Source organism: Herpailurus yagouaroundi, unplaced genomic scaffold, assembly GCF_014898765.1.
Source record: "Herpailurus yagouaroundi ecotype Mexico unplaced genomic scaffold, PumYag 186, whole genome shotgun sequence".
Lineage (NCBI taxonomy): Eukaryota > Metazoa > Chordata > Mammalia > Carnivora > Felidae > Herpailurus > Herpailurus yagouaroundi.
Window position 1 is genome coordinate 32,096,252 of NW_024412417.1, and position 27,503 is coordinate 32,123,754.

The window sequence follows — 27,503 nt, forward strand, 5'->3', positions numbered from 1 at the left end:
AAGACGCGGGGCTCGAAGACGCGGGGCTCGAAGACGCGGGGCTCGAACTCACGGACCGCGAGATCGTGACCTGGCTGAAGTCGGACGCTTAACCGACTGCGCCACCCAGGCGCCCCAAGTTAGGCATCTCATTTTAGCTCAGGTCATGATCTCATGTTTCATGAGTTCAAGCCCCACATTGGGCTTTGGATTCCCTCTCTCTCTCTATGCCATCCCCCCCCCCCCCCCCGACAAACCAAAAAAACAAAAAAAAACAAAACAAAACACTAAAAAAAAAAAAATAGTCCTTACCGGCCCTGGAGACCTACCACTGCTTCAGGCGTCCCTCAGTCATTGACTAATGTAACAAAGAGAATTGGTCCTGGGTGAGAAGAGAACCCCATCATGTCCACCCACTTCTTCCATTCTCTCCTGTATACGTTCTGGAACTCATAAGATGATGGGGATTGTTCTGAGGATAGAGGGGAAAGGGGAGGGGAAGGGAAAGGGTGACGCTTGGCAGAGTGAAAAACACATGGGCTTTAGGGCAACAGTGCCCAGGCTATGCCACTCACTCGCTGTGTGATCTTGGACAAGTCACTCAACCTCTCTGAGCCTTAGTTTCCTCATCTGTGTAATGGAGTCCACTTATCTGTGTCTCCCTCAGCACAGATGGCCAGCATGCAGTGAGCACTCAATTATGGCCAAGTATAGGAGAGGAATGGAATGTTCACACAGGTCCCAAACATGCAGGACCTCAAACTCGAGACTCAGGAATGGGTACTTAACATGGCGGGCAATGGAGAGTTGGAGACAACTGTTGAGCCCTGGCGTGAACCAGAACAAATCCCAGGGATTAGTACTTCCCTCCCCAGGTTGGTCTAACCAGACTGGGCACTGGACTTAGGCAACGAGAGAAGGGACTGAGGAGGGCCAGAGAGGAGACAAGCTCAGAGGAGAATGTGGGAAAGAGGTTAAGTCAATTTGCACAAGCAAGAGTTGGCCAAACAGAGAGGAAGAAGGGCACGGAGGCACAAAGGCAATAGGGGGAGAGTTTGTTGGGTTTGTTGTCCTCAACGTTCCAGGGATTGAGGGGGAAGAGATAAAGTCTAATAAAGGGAGGGCTGCCTGAGGGCATGAATTGGATTTTTTTCAACAACCTTCAAAAGTAGAGAGGAAATTTCTTTTTGTCTTCTTTGGACTGTGCTTTTATTATTATTTTTTAAATGTTTTATTTTTGAGAGAGTGCGAGTGGGGGAGGGGCAGAAAGAGAAGGGGCAGAGGATCCGAAGCGGGCTCTGTGCTGACAGCAGCGAGCCTGATGTGGGGTTCAAACTCACAAACCGCGAGATCATGACCTGAGCCGAAGTCGGACACTTAACCGACTGAGCCACCCAGGTCCCCCTGGACTGTGCTTTCAAAAATATTCTCCTGGGGCACCTGGGTGGCTCAGTTGGTTAAGTGTCCGACTTCGGCTCAGGTCATGATCTCTCAGGTTGTGGGTTCAAGCCCCACATCAGGCTCTGTGCTGACAGCTGGAGCCTGGAGCTTCAGATTCTGTGTTTCCCTCCCTCTCTATCTCTCTGCCCCTCCCCCGCTCATGCTCTGTCTCTGTCTCTCTCGAAAATAAATAAACATTAAAAAAACATACTATTCTCCTACTGGACTGAGCCACTTGGGCCACAGCTTTGGTGGGTTACAGATGTAACAGCAATTCTCCTCCAAAGAATAGATATGCCACAGGCTTCTGGCTCTCCCTATCTGCCAGCTGTGAGGACCACACAGTCCCAGTTTTTTAGTTCCCTGAGCAGACATTGTCAGGGTCCTACTCCCGACCGTCCCCACTCACCACTCCCGTGAATCTCTGACCGTGCACCTGAGAGTCTGACCACGTGCCTCCTCTGACTTCAGGGCTGTGCCTGGTGAGCACACAGGGCAGGCCGGCCACAAGGAGCTTAATGTGGGCCCAGGAGCAGCCCTCCGCCAGTGACAAATGGAGGCTGGTAGATAAATTCTCACCCTTTGCGTAGGAAAACTCCAGGATGTATTGGATACCATCTCCCAGGGGGCCCGGCAGGACTGACCGCAGATGTCCCTCGTTAACGTGTCCGTGGCGGCCCCCTCGTACTTGTACTCCAATCCTGTCTCAGTCTGTTTCTGGCAGAACCCAAAGACGTACATTGCATTCCATCGACATGGACTTGACCGTGACCTGACCTGGAAAGAAAATGTGGCTTCTCCCTTAGCTGTTCCTACACTTCAAACACACCTGCTGCACCTGCCGCCCCAGCTCACGGACGGCCGGTCCCATCGGCCCAGACTCAACCGCAGACTCCTCTCCAGGCGGTACCCCAAGCGGGTCTTGCAGCGGGTCAGTGCTGGCCCCCAGACTGGAGCTTCTCTGGGCGATCTGTTCAAACGTGACTTTGATAGACAATAGGGGAGGGAGGGAGGGAGCAGAGAAAAGCTTTTTCAGAGGACCGGAGGCTGGGGATTCGGGTGTCACTGGGAGAGAGAAGTGCCTGGGGGACAGTTCTGGTGGCCCGCGTCCAGCCTCCCTCCCCACGCTGGCGCAATCTCAGGGGCAGCATCGTGCCGCACAGGGGAGTTCTCGTCTTGAACCAATGGCATTTGAACCGAGAGCACGGGAGGAGCCGAGGCCCAGGGGTGCAGGGAGAGCCTCCCCTCTCTGTACCAGCGGCCGGCCGGGGATCTGGAGCATTGTGCAATGATCGGAGGCAGGCTGCTGGGAGGAGAGGCCGGCTCCCAGGGCTGAGTGTGCCAGGGCGTGACTGAGCCGGCCCTGCAGCCAGCGGGCAGGGCGGTGTCACCCAGAGATAAGCCAAGGCCTGGCTGTGAAGTGTTACTCAGGACAACGTTAAATCACTTCCTCCGAGCGGAGCGGGTGTGAGGGGTGGCAGGTGGATGCTGGGTGCTTCCCAGGAGTGCTGAGGGCTCCTCATCCCCACTCCGTGGCTCACGAGCCCTGCCATCAGGAGGAGCTCAGGCGCCAGCCTCCCCACCACGGCCCAGGGACAGGGCAGCATGAGCCGGTCAAGGCATGTGGGCAAGATCCGGAAACGCCTGGAAGATGTCAAGAGCCAGTGGGTCCGGCCGGCCAGGGCTGACTTCAGCGACAATGAGAGTGCCCGGCTGGCCACAGACGCCCTCCTGGATGGGGGTCCCGAGGCCTACTGGCAGGCACTTGGCCAGGAAGGTGAGGTAGACTTCTTGTCCTCGGTGGAGGCCCAGTACATCCAGGCCCAGGCCAAGCAGCCTCCTTGTGCCCCGGAGCCCCCAGGAGGGGCAGAGGCGGGTCCCAAGGGACTCGACTCCTGCTCCCTGCAGTCCGGTACCTACTTCCCCGTGGCCTCCGAGGGCAGCGAGCCGACCCTGTTGCACAGCTGGACCTCAGCCCAGAAGCCCTACCTGAAGGAAAAGTCCAGCGCCACCGTGTATTTCCAGACGGACAAGCACAACAACATCAGAGACCTCATTCGCCGCTGCATCACCCGGACCAGCCAGGTATCGGTGGTGGGGCCTGTGTCTCCGTGGCCGTGGGGTGGGTTCCGGTAGAAGAGAAGAGGGGTGCCTCCGGCTTTAAGGGATGGAGTTCAGAAGACTGGGGTTTAGGATGGAGTCAGGGATGTTGTTCTCTGTCTCACCCTGGATCACTGACTTTCTGATCCCACCTGTCACAGTCTGGGTCCAGGCCACCACCACCCATCACTGGAACTCCTGTGATAGATTCCTGCCTGCCCCTCCTCTTCTATCTGGACTCCCCCCAACCACCCACCCAGTCGCCGTGTGGCAGTAGAGCACTTTTTCTATGCTTCAAATCTAACTTGGTCCCTTCCCTGCTTAGAGCCCTCTGTGGCTCCCAGTTGCCCAGAGTGAGAAGAGCAAGCTCCTTATAGCTCACAACCCTCTCCAGCTCCTCTCCCAGCTCTTGCCACTCAAAACTGAGGGACACTCAGATTCTCCAGCCCAAGGTGCTCTGTCTTCAGGGCGTTGCATGTGCTGTTCTCTCTGCCTGGGACCCTCTCACCTTCCCTGCTTTTCATCCAGCTGATGGCTACTCCTTCCTCAGGACTCAGCACCCAAGTCCTTTTCTCAGGAAGGCTCTCCTGAACTCCCCCGGCTGGGCCAGGTGCCCCCCCTCTGTGCTCCCGAATGAAGGGGCCCGTCCACTGCAGCATACACTTGTCCCCTGTCCCCTAAGACTCTGCTTAGACCTGCCTGCCCACAAAGGACTGTGCAGCACCTGAATCCAGCTGGCGGTCAGATAGGGGACCGAATAGGCAGAGAGAAGGCTTCTCTCTCCCCAGAGTATTTACATTTTAATGCGTGACTTTAGAAGAAGAAAAAATATTTCAAGACCAGAGGTTGGCTGATAGAATTTCAGGCACGGTGGCTGGCATTTGGTCAGTTCTCCCTATGCCCCAGAATCACAGGCCACACTGGCTACCTGCTGCAGCTGGGGAATGTAACTCATTCTACGGTGTGTAAAATAACCATTCCGAATAGAGCTTCAGATGCCCACTCCTCCCTCCTGAAGCTGCAGAGGGGCAAGAATAGGCTCAAAAAAGAACAAGCTGATATTTCAGCTCATTTTCTGCTAGGATCCCCAGTCTCATGACTGTATCCCCTCTGAAGTTCAGTACTGTGTGAGATCTGAAGGCTGGGGCGGGGGGTTGGCAGATGGGCCGGGGCAGGGGAAAAGGCCCGCATACGGTAGAGGGGCCGTGGGTGGATGGGGGAGGGAGGGAGTGGAGTTCCGAAAAGTTAAGTAAGGTTAGTGGGTGGAGCATTGGCTTTTCAAGTCGCAATGCTGCTTCAGAGCAGTATTTCATGTTTCAGTGACATGTCAGCATTAGAAATTGACAGATGGGCCGAGGCAGGCAGCCAGGAGGTCTGACACGGCCTGGGGCTGGCTGTGTGACCTAGGGCAAGTCCCTTGACCTCCCCAGGCTTCAGATCCCAGGCTGGACTAAGGTCTCTTCTAGCTCCCAGGGCCTGTTCCTAAGTGCGCTAGCTCTGGTCTCTCTGCGTGTGAAGTTCAGTGCCCTCCTGATGCATGGGGACCAGTGGTATTAGGGAGATTGTCAACCACAGCTCCAGGGAGTGAGGCTCCCTGGAAAGCAGCCAGGTTAGGGCTTGTGAAGCAATCCCCTGGCTGAGTCCCTCTTCTTCCCCCTCCTCCCCACCCAGCAAGGCTTCCCTCCCCTGTGGCCCTGAGGCTCCTGATGTCCTTTGTTTCACCAATACAGCATGTTATGCATTTAAGACAACACTTAACAATCTGAAGATGTCACCTGAAAGTAAGACTTTCCAGCTCCACTTAGCCCGTGGGAAGGGCTGGCTCTGTGGTACTAAGTGGCAGCCACCTCTTTGGGTGAGTACCCTTTGCCACAGTCCCCACCACACCCTCTTGTCCCAGGCCACGCTCACGGCCTTCATGAGTTTCACCCATTTTGTTGCCCATCAACACACACACACACACACACACACGTGCGCGAGCGCGCACACACACACACACACACACACACACACACACACACACACAGGCTCGGGGCTGTCCTGGGCCCACAGAGAGCCCAGGGGGCCTGGAACCCAGTCACAGGCTGTGCCCCCTGCCTCGCCGCTCAGAACTGGAGGTGGTCGGGTTTGCATTCTCCTCCTGTGGTTTCAGCCTTCTGAAAGAACAGACAGAGCCCGCTCCATGTTTTCCAGACCAGTTTGCACCCACTAGCGGGAACCATCCCCCTTTCCCTCCACGCTCACACTCCTTTATCCCATGAAGCCTAATTCACGGCCAGGCCCTGCAACCAGATGGCAGAGCAGAACAAGAGGCCTTCCTGCCTCTGCCTGCCCGCTAGAGGAGAAGACATTGGTGTGAGCAGCCCTCTGTGCCGGGAGGGGCCGGGAGGGTGACTAAGGCAAGCTTCACGGAAGAGGTGGCCTCTGAGTTGAGTCTCAGAGGCTGAGTAAGGAGTCGTCAGGCAGAGAGGAAAGGGGAAAGGATTTCCGGCAAAGGTCAGGAGTGGGGAGGGGTTGGGTGTCCCAGAGGTGGGAAGACACGCAGGCACAGAAATGACCGGCACGAATCGAGAAGTTTTTACTCACAGATCCCTAGGAGCAGGACGCCACGCAGGACCACACAGGAAGCACCGGGATCCGTCGGGAGGCAGACAGAGCCAGGGGAATGCATGGGCACAGGCCCTTACTGTGCTTCTGCAAGAAAGGGGTGGGTGGGCAGGCAGTGTAGCTGGGGCCATCTCAGTGGGCTCTGGGCTGCAGGTGGTCCCTCGCTGTCCGGGGTCCCTCGCTGTCACGTAAGGCAGGGGGACTATTGGCTTGGTGTGTGTTAGGTAAAGGAGGGGGTTGGGGTTGCTTGGTGTGGGTTTCAAAGGCTCCTAGGCAAGGTGTTTTTGCTAGTCTTCAGGAATCAATTAACCCTGGATGGTAAAGCATCATAAAATATGGAAAAAGCATGATTTAAAAAAAAATGTTTATTTATTTTTGAGAGAGAGAGAGAACACGAACAGGGAAAGGGCAGAGAGAGAGGAGGACAGAGGATCTGATGCAAGCTCTGGGCTGACAGCAGAGAGCCCTATGTGGGGCTTGAACTCATGAACCCTGACATCAAGACCTTAGCCAAAGTTGGACAGTTAACCAGCTGAGCCACCCATGAGATCACAAGAGCTGAAGTCAGACACTTAACAGACTGAGCCACCCTTGAGATCATGACCTAAGCTAGGGTCGGACACTTAACCAACTGAGCCACCCAGGCGCCCTGGAAAAACCGTGATTAATAATACATCCTCCAAGTGTGGTCAGAATCCCTGAGGGTTCCAAGATCCTGTCAGTGGGCCAGGGAGGCCATGCCCTCTCTAATCACTTATCTGTGTGAGGCCAGATTATCTTCATATGCTTCCACCCACACAACACAGCACAACAGATTGCTGCAGAAGCAGATACGAGAAGCCAGCTGTCTTCCATTAAGTCAGATACCACAGAGACTTGCAAAACTGTAAAGGAATGCCACTCCGCTCGCTGCGTGTGGCTGTTGTTTTTGGAAAACAAAGGAGCATCAGCAGATAGAAGAGAAAGAGGCAAGAATAGAAACAGAAGCGTTGAGTGGGGGGTGGGGTGGTAAGTGTTCCCAACAACTGTCCCCAACATGCCTGGGCCCCACCAGGACCCAAATCCCATTTCCCGATCTACACCCTGCCCTTCCCGAAGCATCAGGATTTTCAGCCCAGGAGGAGCTCACATCTGTCTGGCAGGTTGTGAGAGATTCTCAGCCAGGATTTGAGGTCCCCGCAGGATGACCCTTGCGTGTGGGTATTGCCCCAGCAGCCCAGCAGCCCCCTGGTGGGGTTCCTTGGTCTCACTGCGGCTCAGATACCCAGAGCTGGCCTGCCACACGGCACTTCCTCCCCTACAAGATGTCATCAAAGTGCTTCCTTCTTCTCAGCCAACCACACCCCGACGTGCTGGTCCAGCTGATTGGCCTACTTTATTTCTTTTTTATGTCCGTAGAGGTGTAGGCACTAATTTTAATCCTCTCCCATAATCTGGACTAAAACGTTTTTGCATGTTATTCTAACAGTATTCATACTTGCTCAGAATGCATATAAAAATCAGAGTCATATTTAAACTATAAACTAGAATAAAAACCTATGCTTTTTGCACATGGTTTCATTTCTATTATCTGGGCTTAGGGTTGGATGCACCTTGAATGATAGCTGATGCTCTATTTTTGAGCAGTGTTTTATCAAAAGAAACTGAGGCCCAGAGAGGGTATGTGGCTTGTCCAAAGCAGTCACCTCATCTCCAGTAGGACGGGAGCTGTCAGGGGCATCTGGCTGGTTCAGTCCGTTAAGCATCTGACTCCGATTTTGGCTCAGGTTATGATCTCAAGGTCATGAGGTAGGGCAGCACAGAGCCTGCTTCGGATTCTCTCTCTTCTCTCTCTGCCCCTCTCCCCACTCTCTCTCTCTCTCAAAATAAATAAACATACATACATACATACATACATACATACATACATACATACATAAATGAAACTGTCACTTGGGCCCTACTTCCTCTGAAGTCTCTAAGGGAGGGTCCTGCCTTCCTCTCCCAGCTTCTGGTGGCTGCAGGCATTCCTCAGCTTGTGGCCACTTCACTCCAGCATCCGCCTCCATTTTCACCTGGACTCCTCCTCTTCTCTCTGTCTCTCTCCTGAGTGTCTTTTATAAGGACATGTGCCACTGGATTTAGGACCTACTAGATATCCTGGATGATCTAATCTTGAGAGTCTTAATTGCACCCGCGAAGACTTCTTCCAAGTGAGGTCACGTCCATAGGTTCTGGTGGTTAGGATGTGGACATATCTTTCTGGAGTTCCTCATTCATCCTGCTATGCCATGTAAGGTAGCACATCCACGCAGGGAACTGAAGAGGGTATTGGCCTTGAATCAATCCAGCTGGGAAACAATCCCAACAGGAGGCAAACAGGATAAACCTAGATGTTGTGAGCCCGTACTTCCAAGCATCCCTTAAATCACTAAGTGGGGTTATTTGCAAAGCTGCTCCCTTCTCTGTTCAATCTGTCACCAACCTCATCTCTGGGAAACAAGGACTCACTGGAACACAATGGGAGGATTTACTGATCTGGGGAGAGAGAACTGTCCCTTTTGTCAATATCTCCCTCAAGGAGGAGGCATTTATCTTTTGGCAGAGAGGGTCTCAGTTGTCCTTGGTACCATAAGTTTAAATATGTACAGACAATCCTATGATAACGGGGCCATCCATGGCTCTAAAGGAGTGTGGCCTCCCTATTAGAGCATCTTTTCTGATTTCTAACCTGGGCAGTTCCTTCCCCTGTCCAGAGACCCACATCATCTGAGCAGGAAGTTAGCTCCAAGTGGGTACCAGACATCTCCTTCACCTGTTTCAGTGACCTTCTTCTTGTCCTTGCTACTTCCCAGATGTGGATGGCCAACAAATCTCTATATCTCTATATATACTATAGAGAGACACAGAGTATACTCTCTATATATCTAGAGTATACTATATATACACTATATATAGCATATATACTATATATAGCATATTATTATACATTAATATATAATAATATACTATATATATTATTAGAAAAATGGTGGAACGTTATTACAGGGAATGCTGAAAACTGCCCTAGTGCCCAGTCCAAACTTGACTGCTAGTTTTGGCTTTGTGCTGGCTGATGTGTGTACGTACTACTGTCCCTCACTGGCAATCCTACTGGACATACTATCATTTTGTTCTCTGTTTTCCTTTTTTTTTTTTATTTTTTTTTTTTAATGTTTATTTATTTTTGGGACAGAGAGAGACAGAGTATGAACGGGGGAGGGGCAGAGAGAGAGGGAGACACAGAATTGGAAACAGGCTCCAGGCTCTGAGCCATCAGCCCAGAGCCCGACGCGGGGCTCGAACTCACCGACTGCGAGATCGTGACCTGGCTGAAGTCGGATGCTTAACCAACTGCGCCACCCAGGCGGCCCTCTGTTTTCCTTTTTTAACTGAATTCATTATTTGCCAATACACGTGCTGAGCATGGATTACACAGCAAGTTTTACCTCCGCATTTCACCCTGTCTTACAATTTTCATGTAACCATTATAATTATCATTTTTAATGGCTGCCTAATGACCCACTTGTCAATATGCCATGATTTGGGTATTGGGACAGACTTTTGATAGGGTGACAGCCATCTGCTTCTGCTCCAGTCCCACTGTGGGGGACTCTCCCATCATTCAGCAATTCTCTGACACCAGCTGGGTGTCTTGCAACCCAGCACACACCAGTCCCGAGCCAAGATTGTCATCTGTGCTTCTGACCATTCTGACCAATCAGCTCAGAATGGACACTCCAACAGCCCCCTCCTTGGACTTGATCAGCAGGCTAGAGTGGCTCAAAACAAAGAAACTTTTCACTTTCTAGACTACCAGTTTATTATAATGGATAGAACTCAGGTACAGTCAGATGGAAGATACAGGGCAAGGTATGGGGAAGGACACAGAACTTCCATGCCTTCTCTGAGCACTCTGCTCTGCCCAAATCACCAACCCAGAAGCTCTCTAAACCCGTCCTTTTGGGGTGTTTAGTGGGCCTCATTACACAGGCATAATTGGTTACATCATCGGCATTGGGGGTTGATTCAACCTCCAGGCCCTCTCTCTTTCCCTGGGGGGAGGGTGGTGGGAGGGACAGAAAATTCCAACCCTCTAATCACTGAGTTGGTTCCCCTGGCAACCAGTTCCCATCCAAAAGCCACCTCATTAACATAACAAAGGATCTCTCTCCTTCAGCTCTCACCACTTAGGAAATTCCAAGTGTTTCTGGTGCCAGAAACAGGGTCAGAGACCATACATTTCTTTTTATAAATCACATTACTGTGGAAAACAACCCCAAGCAAGTTTAAGAAGAGGAACATGTACTGACATCTACGGTGGGAAAGTGAAGGGTAGGACTGGCTTCATTTTCGGGCAGACTGTCCCCACGTGATGGCGAGCTGGCCGCTAGCAGCGGTAGCTCGGAATCTAGCTCAGAATCGGTTAGCTGAGCCACCCGGGTAGCAAGAACGCCTCCTTTCCCCCAGAAGTCCTGAAGTCCTGAACCGGCTCTTCTTAGAATAACTTAGATCATGTGAGCGGCCCCGGGCCAATCACTGTGGCCAGCAGGGGATGCAGTGCTCTCACTGGTCTGGCCTTGGTGATGTGCCCTCCCTGTGCCCAATCCAGCGCAAGGCAATGGCCCCACCCAAACCACATTGCTTGTGGAACAGAGGGGATTCCTTAAAGCAAACGTTGGGTCCTGCTGGCTGGGGGAGGAATGGTTGCTTGGCCCGGCAGGCACACACTCGTGTCCCCCGCTTTGCTGGATGTCTCGAGCTCCCTCCCCAGGATTCCGTTATGACAGAGGAGGCAGAAAACTGCTGGCTGAGCAGGACTCCCTTCTCCATCCCACTGGGGCAGCTCAGCCTAGTCTAGTCTATAATAGGGTCTCCACGGGGATTTTTTTGAGGCGAGGATTGTGTGGCTTACCGCCATTTGAAGGCCAGTGGCCTTGGAGCGCCTTCGAGCTCCACATGACTGAGCAACCATGTCGTTAAATCTATCTCTCTGCCCAAAACCTGCCTGGCCGCCTCCTCTTGTTCTTCTCGTCCCCTCCTTGCGTTCGGTCTCTACCTTTCTCCCTTTCCTCCTGTGCCTGCTGCGCGAACAGTGGACCAAGTGGCCACAGGGCGTGTGGTTGGACTGTAGAGATGGAATTAGCACAGAGGCCTCCACAACGGCTCTTTCCCTTGAATGCTGCCCTGGCAGAGCACCCCTCCCCCCATCCCCGTTTCTTTTTCCTGCAGCCCCACTGAAGTGAGAAGGGCTCTCTTAGCCCCACTGGGATTTAGGAAGTTTGGCTGCAACCATTTAGCACGGGGCCCCTGACTCTTTTTGTTTCCACCTTTCCGCCCTGGCCCAGGTCTTGGCCATCCTGATGGATGTGTTCACGGATGTGGAGATCTTCTGTGACATTCTAGAGGCTGCAAACAAGCGCGGGGTGTTTGTCTGTGTGCTGCTGGACCAGGGAGGCGTAAAGCTCTTCCAAGAGATGTGTGACAAAGTCCAGGTCTCTGACAGCCACCTCAAGGTAGGGGCTCCCAATGAGAATCCAAAAGGTATTTTGTATTGGGGTAGTATAGCTGGGGGTGGCTGGGTGGCTTGGTCGGTTAAGTGCCTGACTTTGGCTCAGGTCATGATCTCACAGCTGGTGAGTTCGACCACCGCAAGGGGCTCTGTGCTGACAGCTCAGAGCCTGGAGTCGGCTTCGGATTCTGCCTCCGGCTCTCTCTCTGCCCCTCCCCCACCTCAAATATAAATAAACATTAAAATTTTTTTAAAAAAGGATAGTATAGCTTATGCCACGCTAACAGATTCCCCCCATCTCAATGGCTTAACGTAATAAAGGTTTATTTCTTGCTCAAAGTCCAGTGTAGGACAGACCGCCCTCCCCATCTTGTAGCTACGCCATAAGGAATACATGGCCTCCAAAATGGCAGCGACAGGGAGAGAGAGAACAGGAGGACCCCACAGCACTTGACCGCGAACGGACTCCATCACTCCCACATATAGCCCTTTGGCCTCACACAGACACACGGGGGCTGGGAACTGCAAGGACCCCATGGATATCCCGTGGGCAGCAATCTCTGCAGATGCTTTTTTTCTCCTTGGCTGAGACCCAGTGGCCACACGTCATAAGCCAGGGCGACAACATCCAGGCCTGCTTGGTGCATGTCTAGGACTCCCCAGCCCCACCAGAAAGCTGATCCTCTTGGACTGAACCCAACTCCCCACTTCCTTCTTCTGGCAATCAGAAAAGAAACCCAGAGATGAGAGTTCATTTAGTCATGTCACATTTAGGGCTTCATCTACTTCTACCTGGGCCAAGTGGCCATTCTTCTGTTCATATCTGGTTAATCGCATGGACTGTGTCACACACCCAGTGATCCATCCAAAAACAAGGACTGCAGCCCAAATTCCAAATACCAGAGACTGAAATCTTCAGCCTTGCCTAGGGGAACACCTCGATCTTTGAACCTTTATTGTGTTGTTTTGTACGAATTTGTTGTGGTTATAAAACAATTAGCAAAACAGCTTACATTTGTATTTATTTTCTATTCCATATCTCTACCCCATGTTTTTCCTCCTCAAAACCCATTCCTTTCAAAAATAAATCTGTTGGAGAAGTGAAAAAAAGCCAAAAAACATAGAGAAGGACATTGCGGCCCATATTAAGGCCAAATGCAAATTCAAGGTCAAATGTAAAACCACCCAGTTTTTATAAGCAGACCCAGCTCAACAGCACATGGGGAGTTCCTTTGGCGACTCTCCTCTAGGTCAGGCAAGGTCAGCCTCCGGGAGAGAGACCCTGCTCTCCCCACTTCCCCTCCTCACTGCTTGGGATGCTGCTGAGTTCAGGCACCTCCTGGACCAGCAGGCCTCAGGGTCCTCTGATTACTGCGTCTGCTTGACGTTACCTGGATCACACCTCCTCGACACGAGGTCATCAAAACAGGCCTAGAGAGTCAGCACAGGCCTTGTCTCCATGGCCCACATCAGCTACACGTAACAGTCCTCTGACCACCAAGGGATGGTGGGATGTGGTCCTCCCGTCAACATGTCATAGAGCTTACGGAGAGGCTGGGAGTCACTGTTGGAGGCATCAGGCATCCCCTTCCCAGAGCCCGCACAGCCACTAAAGACATTCATGGGACCCCACCAGTATCCTACCTTCCTTGGAGACCCCTGTGATTTGCCAGTCTCCCAAGGGTTCTGGCTGATGGCCGGGGGAGCAGGTGTTCCTGGGGGAGAAAGGGACAAACAGAGCCACCCCTTCTGGCTGCACTTCCCTCTGACTAGCTTGGGGTCAGGGACTCATGTCACTTACAAGGCAAGGCTGGGCTTGCCAGGCCTCTGGAGTCCATGGGAGCCTAGACTAAGGGCTGTATGGGCATTAGGCCCTCATCTTTCTTCTATTTTCTGCTTTGTTTAAATTCTACCATTTCCCCCCCCCCCTTTTTTTTTTTGTCTTTCCCATTATTCACATAATATCAGGACAATGAAAAGAATTTAGAAAATTCAGCCAAGGGAAAAATAAAAATGGCCTATGATCCTACCAATTAAAGATAACCCCTCCTGGGGCGCCTGGGTGGCGCAGTCGGTTAAGCGTCCGACTTCAGCCAGGTCACGATCTCGCGGTCCGTGAGTTCGAGCCCCGCATCAGGCTCTGGGCTGATGGCTCAGAGCCTGGAGCCTGTTTCCGATTCTGTGTCTCCCTCTCTCTCTGCTCCTCCCCCGTTCATGCTCTGTCTCTCTCTGTCCCAAAAATATAAACGTTGAAAAAAAAAAAATTTAAAGATAACCCCTCCTGTTGATGTCTTAGTGAGCATCCTTCCAGATGTTTTCCTAGAGAAACATGTATGTATACATAGCGAGTGACAGCTTGATTCTCCTTGTGACAGAACATTTCCATCCGGAGTGTGGAAGGAGAGGTATACTGTGCCAAATCAGGCCGGAAGTTCGCCGGCCAAATCCAGGAGAAGTTTATCATCTCGGACTGGAGATACGTGCTGTCTGGATCGTACAGGTGCGTGCCGGGTTTCACCTATCGAAGGCTTGGAGGAGGCCCAGGCTGAGCACGATACACGGCAGCCCCTGCCACTCAGGCCCACACACCCCTACCAGTCCTGTGCCCGGCAGGGCTGGGACTTTATCACATACATGAGGCGGGAGGCAGTACCAGTCTGGGCAGAAGAGGGAAATCTGGACCCTTCCTGGTGGAGCTTCAGGCTCCAGAGGCACTTCCAGTTTCCCTTCGGATTGCCATAGGACATCGAATTTTCTTTTTCCCTCCTCAGCTCTCTCAGGCACGATTGTAAAACTATGCAATTTGCTTTGAGCTGTGTGTATGTGTGTGTGTCCTAGTTTATTTTCAGAAGTGTGTCCAAATTCCATGGGATCTAAGGCTGGTGCTAGGGACAGGAAGTGGCAGCAGCCCAGACTGGAAGTCAGAAGACAGAGGTTCAATTCCCAGCTTTGTAGCTTCCTGGCTGGGTGACCTTGGGCAAGGCACCACACGGCTCTGTTCCTTCATTCATTGGACAGCTACGTAAAGCCCTCCTGGGTACATACCAGGCACGCTCCGGGCTGGGGTACCCTTCTGGAGCTCCCAGTAACCCCAAGGAGATAAACAACAGCCAGATCAGAGGCACCTGACTGGCTCAGTCAGTAGAGCATGTGCCTCTTGATCTTGGGGTTGTAAGTTCAAGCCCCATGTTAGGCATAGAAATTACTTAAAAAAAAAAAAAAAAGCAGCACATAGAGAGTGATGGGAGCCTGGGAAGAGGTGGCTGGGGTGGGCTGAGGTTCCCCTTTGCTCTCCTCTGGGCCTCTCTCTCTCCACCTTTTCTGGGTCTTGTTTTCCTCAGCTGTGCAGCACCGGAGCTGAATGCAGTGTGGTCCGTCTGCAGGGGGACGTGGTTGTTTCATGGCTTCTATACCGGGAAGGTATCTGACGAGAGGCCGTCCTCTGGGACCACCTCCAGCGTCCGGGGGTCACTGAGCCCCAAGGGCATTTCTATCCACAGCATCTCTCCGCGGCGTTGTGCAAAAGGAAGGCCACCTGCTTCTGACCCTTGGGCCCTGCATCCAGCACTCGGTTGTTCCCTAAGAGGCTGAGGTGGGGCTGAGCTACCCTCCCCAAGTGGCCAAAACCAGCTTCGCAGCTTTTGTCCATCAAGGCATAAAGCTCTGGCTGGGACCCAGTTTGGCCTCACACCCCGCATCAGGACTTGAGGCTTCTGACCTTGGCCTCTGACCTTGACCAAGCTGCCACTAGACCTGTTTTGCCACCTGGATGGGAAGGGTCAGATCTCTATCAGGGCAGCTGCCCCAGACCCAAGGAGCCAAGCCTGGAAGCAGGGGCCCACCATAGCTGAGGAGTTTTTTCTCTCTCTCTCTCTCTCTCCCTCCCTCTTTTTTTTTTTTTTTTTTACAGGGAAATTCACATAACATAAAACTAGCCACTTTAAATGTGTAATTCAGTGGCATTTAGTACATTCACTGTGTGTGCAACCATTACCATTGTCTAGTTCGAAAATATTGTTATCACCTCCAGAAAAAACCCATACCCACTATATGGGGAGGAAAAACTTCTTTTTCCTATTACCCTTCTAGGTTTTTTGCCTGGGGCCTGTAAATTAAACAAGATAAGGTAATAAGAGAAAAGCATATGGACTTGTTTATAAGTTTTATGTGGCATATGTAGCCTCCATAAAGAAGTGATCCTAAGACATGGTTGAGCCTGAGCATTTTTATATGAGGTTTGATGAAGAGTAGAAAGTCCTGGAAAGTCGTGGAAATTGTGGTAGAACAAAAGGGTATAAGCTCCAGGTAGTTACTGGGGAAATGTAGCAAAAGGCCTCTTCATTCGATTCTTCCTCTGACTTCAGGGACAGAGAAAGAAATTCTGAAAGAGAAAATGAAGAGGAGGAAAAGTCTCTCCTCTTATTCTAAATAGGGAGAGTTAAGCCTGTTTTCATTTGTATTTGCTCTTACAGGGCTCAGCACGCAGGGGCGGCCCTTGCCCTTGGTAGGGGCAGAAGGAAGCAGAGCCAGCCTTGTTGAGCTTTGTGCCAGACCCTTGGCCAGGTGTGGTCAGACATTTCGTAAGGATTGACAAGCCTTTGAAGGAGGCATTATTCCTCCAGTTGACAGATGGGGGAGCTGAGGCACAGAGAGGGTGGGTGATTGGCCCAGGGTCTCCAGTTTCCTTGGCTAGGATCTCTGGCTCTCCTAGAGAGAGCTCGTCCTCTCTGCTACTGGGCTTGTCCTCCGGATACGGGAGGTGTCAGGAGGAGGTTTGGCAGTGGGCTTGAAGACATGCAAGGCCGTTCCTGAGACCTGAAGAATCTGGAGAGAGTGCAGGGCGGCAACTATAACTTGTTTTGCACTCAGCTCTCAAGGGGGACCTGTTTGCCAGGCTTTCCGAAAATCCTTTTCCTTGGGACTCTCAGAGTTGTCTCCAGTTAAAACACAGCTAAAGCAGTCTCTATTTCATTCTTTCAATCCAGCTATCCCTGGACTTCAGATATTCTGGCCCTGGTTGCACCCAGTTCAAACTGAAGAGCTCTGTCCGCATCTTCAGCCGAGGGGTGGGGGTGAGGTTGGGGGGCTTGTATGTATTTCAACATTTAAGCTCTTGTAGAAAGTCTTACCCCAGCACAGGCACTGTGCCAGGTCTGGGGACACAGAGCTCTTCTCTGTCATCAAAAAATATGGATAAATGGCTGTAGAGTGGTGTGATACGTGCTGTAAGATCAGCATGAGCTAAGAAGGTGCTTGGGGGGTCAACCAGGAGGAAGCTCCCACTTCCTGATGGCAGGTCCAGGGGTGGGGCCTTGGTGGGCACAGCATGAGAACCTAACTGGCCCTGATTCCATTCCTGCCCCGAGCCGCCCTTCCACCTCTGGGCTTTCTCCACCAGGAACAGAAAGATTTCTAAATTCAAACCAGATCAAATCACTTGCATCCTGAAAATCCTTCCAGACTTGTCACTGCTCCTAGAAATGAAAAAAAAAAAAAAAAAAAAAAAATTCATTCTTACCATGGCCTCTGTCTCAGCAGGATTTTCCTTCCCCTCCACTGTGCTGTGGCCACACTGTTTTCCTCCAGGTCTTTCATGCTCTTTCACACCTCAGGGCCTTTGCACTTGCTGATTATTTACTCTGCTGGAGAGGTCATTCCTGCTGTCTTTATCCTGCTAATTCCTTATCTTATAGCTTCCAGATCATCCCCTAGAGAGCTTCTCTGTGGGCTTGTTTAGCCAAGATGGAAACATGATGGCAGAACCTGGATTGGGTCTGTTTTCTTCTCAGTTGCATTCCTGGCGTGAAGTACAGTTAATCAGGTGCCTGAGTTTCATATATGACCATAAATATCTGTTGAACGAATGAATGAATGAATGTCCACATTAGGTCCTGGTCATCCAGTGCAGCTAGAGGAACAAAGTTTTTCAAACTGTGTGCATCATCAATCCATTAGCAGGATAGGAAGTCAATGTAGTGGAGGATGCCTGGAAATTTTTTTAATAGTGAAATAGGATAGAATAAACATAATAAGAGCAGACCAAGGTAAGGGATGTTCTGGAAACATGTTGCAGGGGCATGTATGTGTTTGTACGTGTGAGTAGGTCATGACGTAAAATGTATTTCTCCAAGATTAGCTGAGATAAGTCTGAAGAACAGGCAGGGAGGACTTGCCCTGCCAGAGATCAAGACTTGTCATGGAGCTTGAGTGATGAAGACAATGTGACTCTGGAGGAGCAGACTGACAAGTGGAACAGAGCAGAAAGCCCAGAGAGAGACCTGCACATGATGGGGCATGTCAGGGCATGGGGAAAGGAAAAAAAAATCTCCATACAGAAAATATATATACAAAACACATATACAAAAAAAAAAAAAAATCACCCTCCAATAGATTAAAAGGCCTTCAATGTCAAAAACAAACTTTAAAACTCTTGGTAGAAAAGAATACATGAATATCATTTAGCCCTTAGGATAAGGATTACGTGTCTTTTTTTTTTTTAATTTTATTTAAAAAAAGTTTTAATGTTTACTCATTTTTGAGACAGAGAGAGACAAAGCACGAACGGGGGAGGGATAGAGAGAGGGAGAATCTGAAGCAGGCTCCAGGCTCTGAGCTGTCAGCACAGAGCCCAATGCAGGGCTCATCCCCACGAACTGCGAGATTATGACCTGAGCCGAAGTCAGACGCTTACCCAACTGAGCCACCCAGGTGCCCCCAAAGATTAAGTATTTTAACACAGACACCCCTCTTTTGTGTTAAGCAGAACACAAAAGAGCCTTGCCTATAAAAGATTGCTAAATCGGACTATATTACAATCAAGAACTTTGGTTCATTGAAAGATATCTGGAGGAAGGTGAAAAGTCAGATGACAAAGTGAGAGCAGGTTTTCATGATGCCCTGAGAAGATTTGTGTCGAAAACCACAAAGAACTCCTAGGAATCACAAGAGCAAAGCAGGGCAAGGAAAAGTGGGCAAGAGGCATGAGCGGGCGTTTCGGCCAGGAGCAAACGTGTGTGAAAACATGATGAGGTGTTCCGCATCATCAGTGACCAGGAAAGTGCAAATCAAGGCTAGAATGAGTGGCCATTTTATTCCTTTTCAACAAGCAAAAAAGATAAGACCGACAATACCAAATGCTGGATGTACAGGATCTTTTCTACATTGCTGATGGGACTGTAAATCTATACAGTGACTTTCAACAGAGTTAGGAGTTTTCTCCTAAAGCTGACTATTCACCTGGTTTATAATCCAGCAATTCCTCCTAGGCATGTTTCCAAGAGAATGAGCCCATGGTACAGTAAAAGACATATGTAAGAATGTTCATTAGAGCACTGGTCACAACAGAAATATAGCAGAAGCAATCCAAATGCCTGTCAATGGGAGAATGTTGAAATAAACCATCATCTAGCCACTAGTGGAATATTATACAGCAATCAAAAATGAATGGAGTACTGAAACAGATAACATGGCTAAATCTTACCAATATAATATTAAGTGAAAAAAAATCCCCAAATATTACATATACTTTAAAAACAACTAAGACATTTTCTTTCCAGAACACATAAAACTTTTTTTGTTTTTTGTAATAGAGAAAGGAAAGTATAGGAGCTATGCCACAGGATTCAGGATGATGATTCCTTCTTTTGGGGGGCCCTGGAAAATGGGTTGCTGGGAGGGACCCTTATGATTAGATGCTGGTTGTTGTCAAGATGCTAGCTTTTTATTTTAGGTGGTGGGTTCATTGGTGCTTATTACATTATTTAAAATAACCAAGTAAATAGCTACATAAATTAAAATGGGCCAAGAATAGACCAGTCATGAGAGTTGCTCTTGAGCCAAAGATTGTGAAAGTCATTTCCATGTACGAAGTGCCAAAAAGCAATAGAAATGAAGTGTATTTCTTACCATGGGTGGAGATAGGAAAAGAGTAAAAACTAGAGCACAGGACGAATGGCCACGTGGGGTGTGCGGGAGGGGGACCCCAGCACAGTGCGCAGGCACGCAGGGGCTACAGCGACCCACAAGGGACCTGAGTGTGGGTTGCAGGGGCCGTGGGGGTCCGAAGAGTTGCTAAGGCACCTTTGCACGTGTTTTGTTGCGTAAAGCATGCAGTAGCTTGGCCTAATCTAGTCTGATTTCAAACTACACAGGGCAATTGATTTCTTAGCATAGCCAAGGGTCCCCTGTCCCCATATTTGCCGCCTTCCCTGTCACCTGGCTGGCCCTAGCCCAGCATCAGCTGCTCACCTCTCTGGGGTGTGTGGGAGGCTCCTCCCGGGTGGGAGGCGGGGTTTAAACAAAGCCTCCTTGTTCTTCCCAGGATTGCTGCAGCCCGCTTGGGCCCTGCCCTGCCTCACCGGGAAGGGACTCTGCAGGCTGGGCTAGGCTGGTGGGGGGGTGGCTGAGACCATTGGTGGGGGTCACTCCTGTCCCCCCCCCCAGCGACCATGTCTCCCTGTGACCATCCTGCCACCTTTGCTCCCCACACCTGGGTTCCCATTATTAGGGACCCAGAAATCTCTAACCTGACCCTTTTGGTGGGTCTTCTGTGCTGTCACCAGGCACAGAAGGGGGTGTGGATGTGGGGCAGGGAGAGATAATGAGGGGGCTTTTCCATCAGAGATAAAAAGGAATTTGGTTCAATCATGGGATCGTGAAAAGTAATCCATAAATGCCTTCAGAATTTTATTTTCATTTAAGACCAATACACAGAGGGAGGGCCACGGTCCCTGCTGGAGGGTGTCCTCCCTGGGGGTCCGGGCGAAGCATGCCCAAGTTGTGTCATTCTGGTGCTTGTGGGCCCGCCTTGTGTTCTCCCTTCCACCTCCCACCTCCTGAACAGCATGTGATCCTCCCTCCCCTCCCACCCCTTCGGGTCCAGGTGCTTGAGCTGGGCCCACACCCTTAAGGCTTTCAAGAGAACACAGCCCCTGCCTTCTAAGGAGCGGCCGCTTTCTTGCGGTGCCTTCCCCAGACGCCTATTCGTTCAGAAGAGGCAGGCGTTCCCACATTTCACAAGTGGCCTCAGCAGCTAGGGGACCGACTCATCGGCACAGAGCTGGGGACACTGAGACTCAGCTGTCAGCCCTTTTGTGCTTCCGCAGGGATGGCCAGCATCTGAGCACCGGGATTCAACCTGGTGTCTTTACCGTTCACCTGCAAACGTTTGCTGGTTTCTGAGCTTCAGTCTTGCCATCAGTGAGGGGGCTCCCACGGCCACCCTGCACGGGTGCTGCCAGGATGAAATGGGGTCCTTCCCACAGCCCGGCGGTCAGCCCAGCTCCCCACTCCCACCCTTCACGCTCCTCTTCCCCTGCAGCTTCACCTGGCTCTGCGGCCACGTCCACCGGAACATCCTCTCCAAGTTCACGGGCCCGGCGGTGGAGCTGTTTGACGAGGAGTTCCGCCACCTCTACGCCTCCTCCAAGCCCGTGATGGGCCCAAAGTCTCCCAGGCTGGCGGCCCCCCTCCAGCCCAGAGCCGGCCACAGCCCCCCGCCCGGCCGCCTCAGTGGCAGTAGCTGCTCTGCCAGCGACCACACGTCCTCCAACCCCTTCAGCAGCCCCTCGACGGGCAGCAACCCCCAGAACCGGACTCTGTCGGTGTCGTCGGGGCCAGGCAGTCCCCTGGCTCCAAACCCACCTCCGCCCCCCAGGCCTCAGCCCCACCACGGCCCCTGGGGGGCCCCGAGCCCACAGACCCACTTCTGCCCGAGGCCCCACGACAGCACGCCGGCTCCCTACAGCAACCTCAACGCCTACAGGCCCACTCGGCTGCAGCTCGAGCAGCTGGGCTTGGTGCCCAGGGTGGCCCACATCTGGAGGCCGTTTCTACAGGCCTCCCCTCATTTCTGAAGGGTCGCTTCCTCCAGCAGCACACCCTCCCCCCCACATGCCGCCACCGAGGGCCGGGGCCGGGCATTCCTGGGCTGTCTGGCCCAAGGACCCCACCTCAATACTAGCAGCTTTGAACGTGCATCCCTTTGAGCTGAAAGTGCTTAGACAACATTGTCCTCTGTGTTTGAATGTTCCCAGGCCTGAGACCATTCACTGGCCGACACCCACCAGATCCTGGGCTTCCCTCTCTAGTTTGGCCTGTGGAGCACATTCCAGAAAGTTCCGGGTGGGGGGGTGGGGTGGGGAGCTAGAGAACAAAATCATGAAAATAAAGTCCTTTTCCTCCAGAGAGCAGCCAGTCCTTTAATAATAATGTTTCCTGAATCTCTGAGACGTAAGAAGGGGTGGATGCAGCCCCAGTTTGACATATGGGTAAACTGAGGCACTAAAGGTCCGCTGAGGGTGGGACCAAGGTACTCCTGTTTCCCAGTGCTCGGGAATGGCCCACTCTACAGAGACTCCACAGGTATGGGAACATTCTGAATGTTTCTGGGAAAGTATCCCTGGCCCGATGAATTAGGCCCCAGAACGTGCCGCTGTAAGCAGTGTGGGGCCAGCTGAAACTGTAGCCACCAGGGATGGGGTGAGCCAAGGTGACGAGGGGATGAAGTTCTGCAGCTCAGCTTCTGGCATCAGGGAGCCTTGGGCTGGCCTAGAGTCCCCCCAGTCCGGGCCAGTCCCTGGGGCTTGAGTTGTCAGTGTCCAGCACGGCCTTGAGCAACCATGGAGGGCTCAGCATCGATCCTGCAGACCCCTCACAGTCAGACCCAGGAGCCTCTGTCTGGCTCATTGACATCCTGAAAAAGGGTGCTGGGCCCTCACAAGCCCCATCGTTCATTCATTATCAGAGTCACAGCACGTCCTTTGTTCCTGAGGTGGTACCAGATCTCGAGGGCACAGCCTAGCTGGGGTACAAAGAATACATACAGCAATCTGAAGGAGCACTGGGAGGGCCAGGCAGCCCACATGGGGACCTCAGGGGACACGTGGGAGGGAGGTGACAGGTAACGAGACCCAATGAACAAGGGTGTTATAGCTGGGGAGAGGGATGGAACCCAGGCTATTCTAGCCTGACAGAAGCAGCCACAGAGACCCGCAGGCAACTTCCTGTTTCCGTGCCCTCCTGCCACCAACTCATCTCAGCAAATGTCTTGCTGTTGCCTGTTTCTGGCTCAGAAGCTTTGCTTTTGTCGTGGAGGGCTGGGAGGACAGAGCCCTTCCTCCTGCTGGCTCCTGAACCCCGACAGCTCATGGCGCCCCAAGTTATGCTCTACAGAGAGAACCCCCCTTCAGCCCATCCCTGTTTGTCCAGTACTCCTGGCAAAGCCACCTTTGCTTCTGTTTTCTTTTAAATAGCATTCCTGTCCTCATTTTACTTTTTTCCTCCTTAGTTCCCTGGAAGTCCAACCCCAAACCCCTTTGGTTCCTTAAGTTTCTTTAAACCCCAGTCCCGATGTGCTGTCTTCCTGCTGACTGCAGTGACTAGGCTAGAACAATCAGGGGCTGCAGAAGGTTCTAAAGTGAGTTCCACAGTCTGCTGAGGAAGTTTCAGAAAGGTAAAGACTTCTGGGGGCCAACAGCCCCAAAGGACCGCTCCTGCCTCTGTCTGTGTCTGGCTTGGCCTGAGTGGACAGGAGCAAGCCCTCTTGCCCCCCGTCACTCTCCACCGGCCTGTCATCTTAGGGGTTCACAAATACTGTTTCTCCTCCTCTGGACACCTTTGCCACGTGTGACCCCTGCCTGCTGGGAAATTAGCCGTGGCTGGTGCAATATGAGAAATGTTGAGGATCACTTCCCGGCAGAAGTTTTAAGAGCCTGGGAGCTGGCACAAAAACAGACACAGAGACCAATGGAATAGAATAGAAACCCCAGAACTAGACCCACAAACGTATGGCCAACTCATCTTTGACAAAGCAGGAAAGAACATCCAATGGAAAAAAGACAGTCTCTTTAACAAATGGTGCTGGGAGAACTGGACAGCAACATGCAGAAGGTTGAAACTAGACCACTTTCTCACACCATTCACAAAAATAAACTCAAAATGGATAAAGGACCTGAATGTGAGACAGGAAACCATCAAAACCCTAGAGGAGAAAGCAGGAAAAGACCTCTCTGACCTCAGCCGTAGCAATCTCTTACTCGACACATCCCCAAAGGCAAGGGAATTAAAAGCAAAAGTGAATTACTGGGACCTTATGAAGATAAAAAGCTTCTGCACAGCAAAGGAAACAACCAACAAAACGAAAAGGCAACCAACGGAATGGGAAAAGATATTTGCAAATGACATATCGGACAAAGGGCTAGTCTCCAAAATCTATAAAGAGCTCACCAAACTCCACACCCGAAAAGCAAATAACCCAGTGAAGAAATGGGCAGAAAACATGAATAGACACTTCTCTAAAGAAGACATCCGGATGGCCAACAGGCACATGAAAAGATGTTCAGCGTCGCTCCTTATCAGGGAAATACAAATCAAAACCACACTCAGGTATCACCTCACGCCAGTCAGAGTGGCCAAAATGAACAAATCAGGAGACTATAGATGCTGGAGAGGATGTGGAGAAACGGGAACCCTCTTGCACTGTTGGTGGGAATGCAAATTGGTGCAGCCGCTCTGGAAAGCAGTGTGGAGGTTCCTCAGAAAATTAAAAATAGACCTACCCTATGACCCAGCAATAGCACTGCTAGGAATTTATCCAAGGGACACAGGAGTACTGATGCATAGGGGCACTTGTACCCCAATGTTCATAGCAGCACTCTCAACAATAGCCAAATTATGGAAAGAGCCTAAATGTCCATCAACTGATGAATGGATAAAGAAATTGTGGTTTATATACACAATGGAATACTACGTGGCAATGAGAAAAAATGAAATATGGCCTTTTGTAGCAACGTGGATGGAACTGGAGAGTGTGATGCTAAGTGAAATAAGCCATACAGAGAAAGACAGATACCATATGGTTTCACTCTTATGTGGATCCTGAGAAACTTAACAGGAACCCATGGGGGAGGGGAAGGAAAAAAAAAAAAAAGAGGTTAGAGTGGGAGAGAGCCAAAGCATAAGAGACTGTTGAGAACTGAGAGCAAACTGAGGGTTGATGGGGGGTGGGAGGGAGGAGAGGGTGGGTGATGGGTATTGAGGAGGGTACCTTTTGGGATGAGCACTGGGTGTTGTATGGAAACCAATTTGACAATAAATTTCATATAAAAAAAAAAAAAAAAAAAAGAGCCTGGGTGCAGCTGGCTATGCACGAGCACGCCTCAGATGGAACCCCCCCACCCCCCCACCCCCCCGCCAGCCCAGATTCCTGAGACCGTGGTGAGTAGGACCTCCCACTTCTACCCGACCCGCAGTGGATAAGCAGCGTGAGCCAGAAATAAACCTTTGTGTGTAAGCCACTGAGATTGGGGGTTATTTCTTCCTGCACCATGATCCAGCCTAGCCTGACACAAGGTTGGGACCCACTCACGTGAGGCCGGGCCTTTCCTTTATGGGACTGGATTTCCAAGGGCCCCCAGCCCTGAGCTCTCATTCCGAGACACTATTTCCACCAGAGACTGCGAGGTTTTTACACCCTTGGCAAGGGGATGGCCGAAGATCAAAATAAACCCTTATTGGAGTTTCCAATGCTCCCGAACTCACTTTGCCCCATCTTTAATTCTGCTCTGGACTAGAATCACACCTGCACCTGCCTTGCAGGCCTGCTTGCTGTGGGCCGTCCCAAACATGGCGTCTCTACTGCAGCGGGAAACTCAACCCCAGCAATGGAGCACCCCCCGTGGGTGTGCCGGGCACCATTCTGGTGCCAGGCAGAGACTCAGACTCACATCTGTCCTGGAGAACTCCGAAGTCAGCTGAGAGGTGACACCTACATGAACCACCACCATGAAGAACATGAGAGAATGAGAGAAATAGTTCAATAGTGTTCATCCAGGGGGCATGGCAGAGATGGGGGGGGGTCCACTTATGGCCACATGCACACCCCATACCAGGGATTAGGGATCACATTATCCACCTGTACCATTATCAGCCAGGACCGGAAATGTTGGTTCCCCAAGCCTCCCCTAGGAATTATCTGTACTATTCATTTGGTCCTCACCAGATACTGATCCCCCTATCTGCACTGTAAGAGCCCAGAGGCCGAGGGTATCTTTGCAGGCCCAAGGGACCCTAACCTGAGTGCCTTGGCTGGTCCCAGTGCACTATGAGTGCCGACCGGCTGGTCAAAGAGCTCTCTCTGCTCCTGCAGGGGACACGAACACTCAGACACTGCAGGACGACTTGTACTCTTCCCGTTCCTGCTCTCACCTTGACCTGGGCTCCCTGCCTCCTCCCTGCTTGCCCTGCTGGCCCATCACAGAGATGCCAGAGCCGCATCTCCAAATGCTTCATTTTCTGGACTTGGTCCAAGAAGTGTTGGGACACAGAGAAACTGTCATTCACTTTCTCAGCTTCTTCCTGAAGAGCGTATGTGTGTCAGAAAAACTGTTACCACGGTATATAAATATCGCAGACACACATGTACGAGCATAAACACAAACTCCTTTTTCTCGTTGTTCCCTGTGTTTTGACCGAGCCAGACATGTGGCTTCCGGAGGTGCTCCGTCCTTCTTCCCTCGGCAGGGTGTGGCGAGTGAGGGTGTCCCACGGTGCTGTGTCATGCTGACTGGACAGCCTGAAGAGAACGAAAAGGCTGACCCTCCCCTGAGTCAGACAGTATTCCTCCTGCCTCGCTGCCTTTGAACTGGGCCATAGGTTTTTCCTGCCATCAGACTCCCAACTGAAACAGCGGTTTTCCCTGGGTCTTCAGCCTGTTGGCCTTTGGGCTGGAACCACACCATGGGCTCTCCGGGTCTCTAGCTTGCCAGCTCGCCCTGCAGATCTTGTCAGCTTCTATAATCACCTAAGCCAACCCATGTAATAAATCTCTCTCTCTTAGACAGATAGTTAGAGCTGTAGATAGAGATACAGGTGTAGATATGCACATCCTACTGGTCCTGTTGCTCTAGAGAATCCTGACCGATACAGATTTTGGTGCCAGGAGGTTAAAGGCCTTATCTCCAGGGGCGCCTGAGTGGCTCAGTGGGTTAGACGTCTGACTTCGGCTCAGGTCATGATCTCACAGTTCATGGCTTCGAGCCCCGTGTCGGACCCTGTGCTGACAGCCCAGAGCCTGGAGCCTGCTTCCGATTCTGTGTCTCCCTCTCTCTCTCTTTCAAAAATAAATAAACATTAAAAAAAAAAAAAAAAAAAACTTTCTTAAAGGCCTTATCCCCAAATACAGTCCCATTCTGGGTTAGGGTTTCAACAGGCAACTTCTCAGTGGGGGGACATAGTCCAGCCCTGACAGACAGGCCTCCCCTGTGGGCCCACGTGGCCGAAGGGGCCCGGTCTGTACATCTGGGCTGCTCCTTCGACCCCCCGCTGCTCGCTCTCCCTCTGTCCCCACGACATTCGTCGCCTGCTTTGCTGTGGAACACCCAACAGCTGAGTCAGTTCAGCCAGTGTCTGGAAATGGCTGTTCTCCCTTCAAACTGTGTTTCTTGGCCAGCAGGGTCAGAGGCTTGCTTCTGGTGGCCGCTCTTCGAGAACGGCACTTCCTGACTTTTCTTCCAGACATACACACGTGTTTGCTCCTCGCAGAGGCCTCGGCAGGCAGCGCAGCCTGCTGTTGAGGGGCAAGCCCAGCACTGCTGTTCTGGGAACCCTCCCCTCAGGCACAGCGTGAAGAAACGTCCAGTTCACAATTACTCTATCCCAGGCCCTGCGAGGCCAGTCTTGGCTTCCAAGCCAAAAGGGCCTGGACTCGTGTATCTAATCACACATTCGCCTCCCGCCCCAACCCGTGTGCCAAGAGCTGGGTGGTCAATACAGATGGAAGCAGATGTGCTCCCAGTTTACATCACAGCATCAAGAGCCTCCCTGCCTCCGGGGTTTGCACCTTGCTAAT

General features: G+C 51.6%; 2 protein-coding genes across 4 annotated transcripts in view; one reads left to right on the forward strand and one right to left on the reverse strand.

Moving 5' to 3' along the window:
• The first annotated feature begins 2,093 nt into the window (after positions 1 to 2,093).
• FAM83A (family with sequence similarity 83 member A) lies at positions 2,094 to 21,685 on the forward strand. Of its 2 annotated transcripts, none has more exons than XM_040494351.1 (4): positions 2,094 to 3,504; positions 11,493 to 11,660; positions 14,032 to 14,156; positions 20,976 to 21,685. In XM_040494351.1, the coding sequence occupies exons 1-4, from the start codon at positions 3,025 to 3,027 to the stop codon at positions 21,508 to 21,510; spliced, it is 1,308 nt and encodes a 435-aa protein (XP_040350285.1). In that variant the 5' UTR covers positions 2,094 to 3,024; the 3' UTR covers positions 21,511 to 21,685. The 2 variants fall into 2 exon arrangements, with proteins under 2 accessions (XP_040350285.1, XP_040350286.1); XM_040494352.1 differs by lacking the exon at positions 20,976 to 21,685 and adding an exon at positions 14,998 to 15,861.
• CUNH8orf76 (chromosome unknown C8orf76 homolog) overlaps positions 15,810 to 27,503 on the reverse strand; it is a 38,673-nt gene continuing 26,979 nt past the window's right edge. The window contains exons 6-7 of one of the 2 annotated variants that reach the window (XR_005796546.1): positions 17,175 to 17,508; positions 15,810 to 16,037 (exon numbers count right to left, since the gene is read on the reverse strand). Coding sequence is in view for 1 of the 2 variants with exons in the window: in XM_040494355.1 (XP_040350289.1) it covers positions 17,470 to 17,508 (39 nt within the window). In the remaining variant the exon portion in view is untranslated. Of the gene's footprint in view, positions 17,509 to 27,503 lie in introns of both variants that reach the window. The other variant, XM_040494355.1, reaches the window with a different exon arrangement.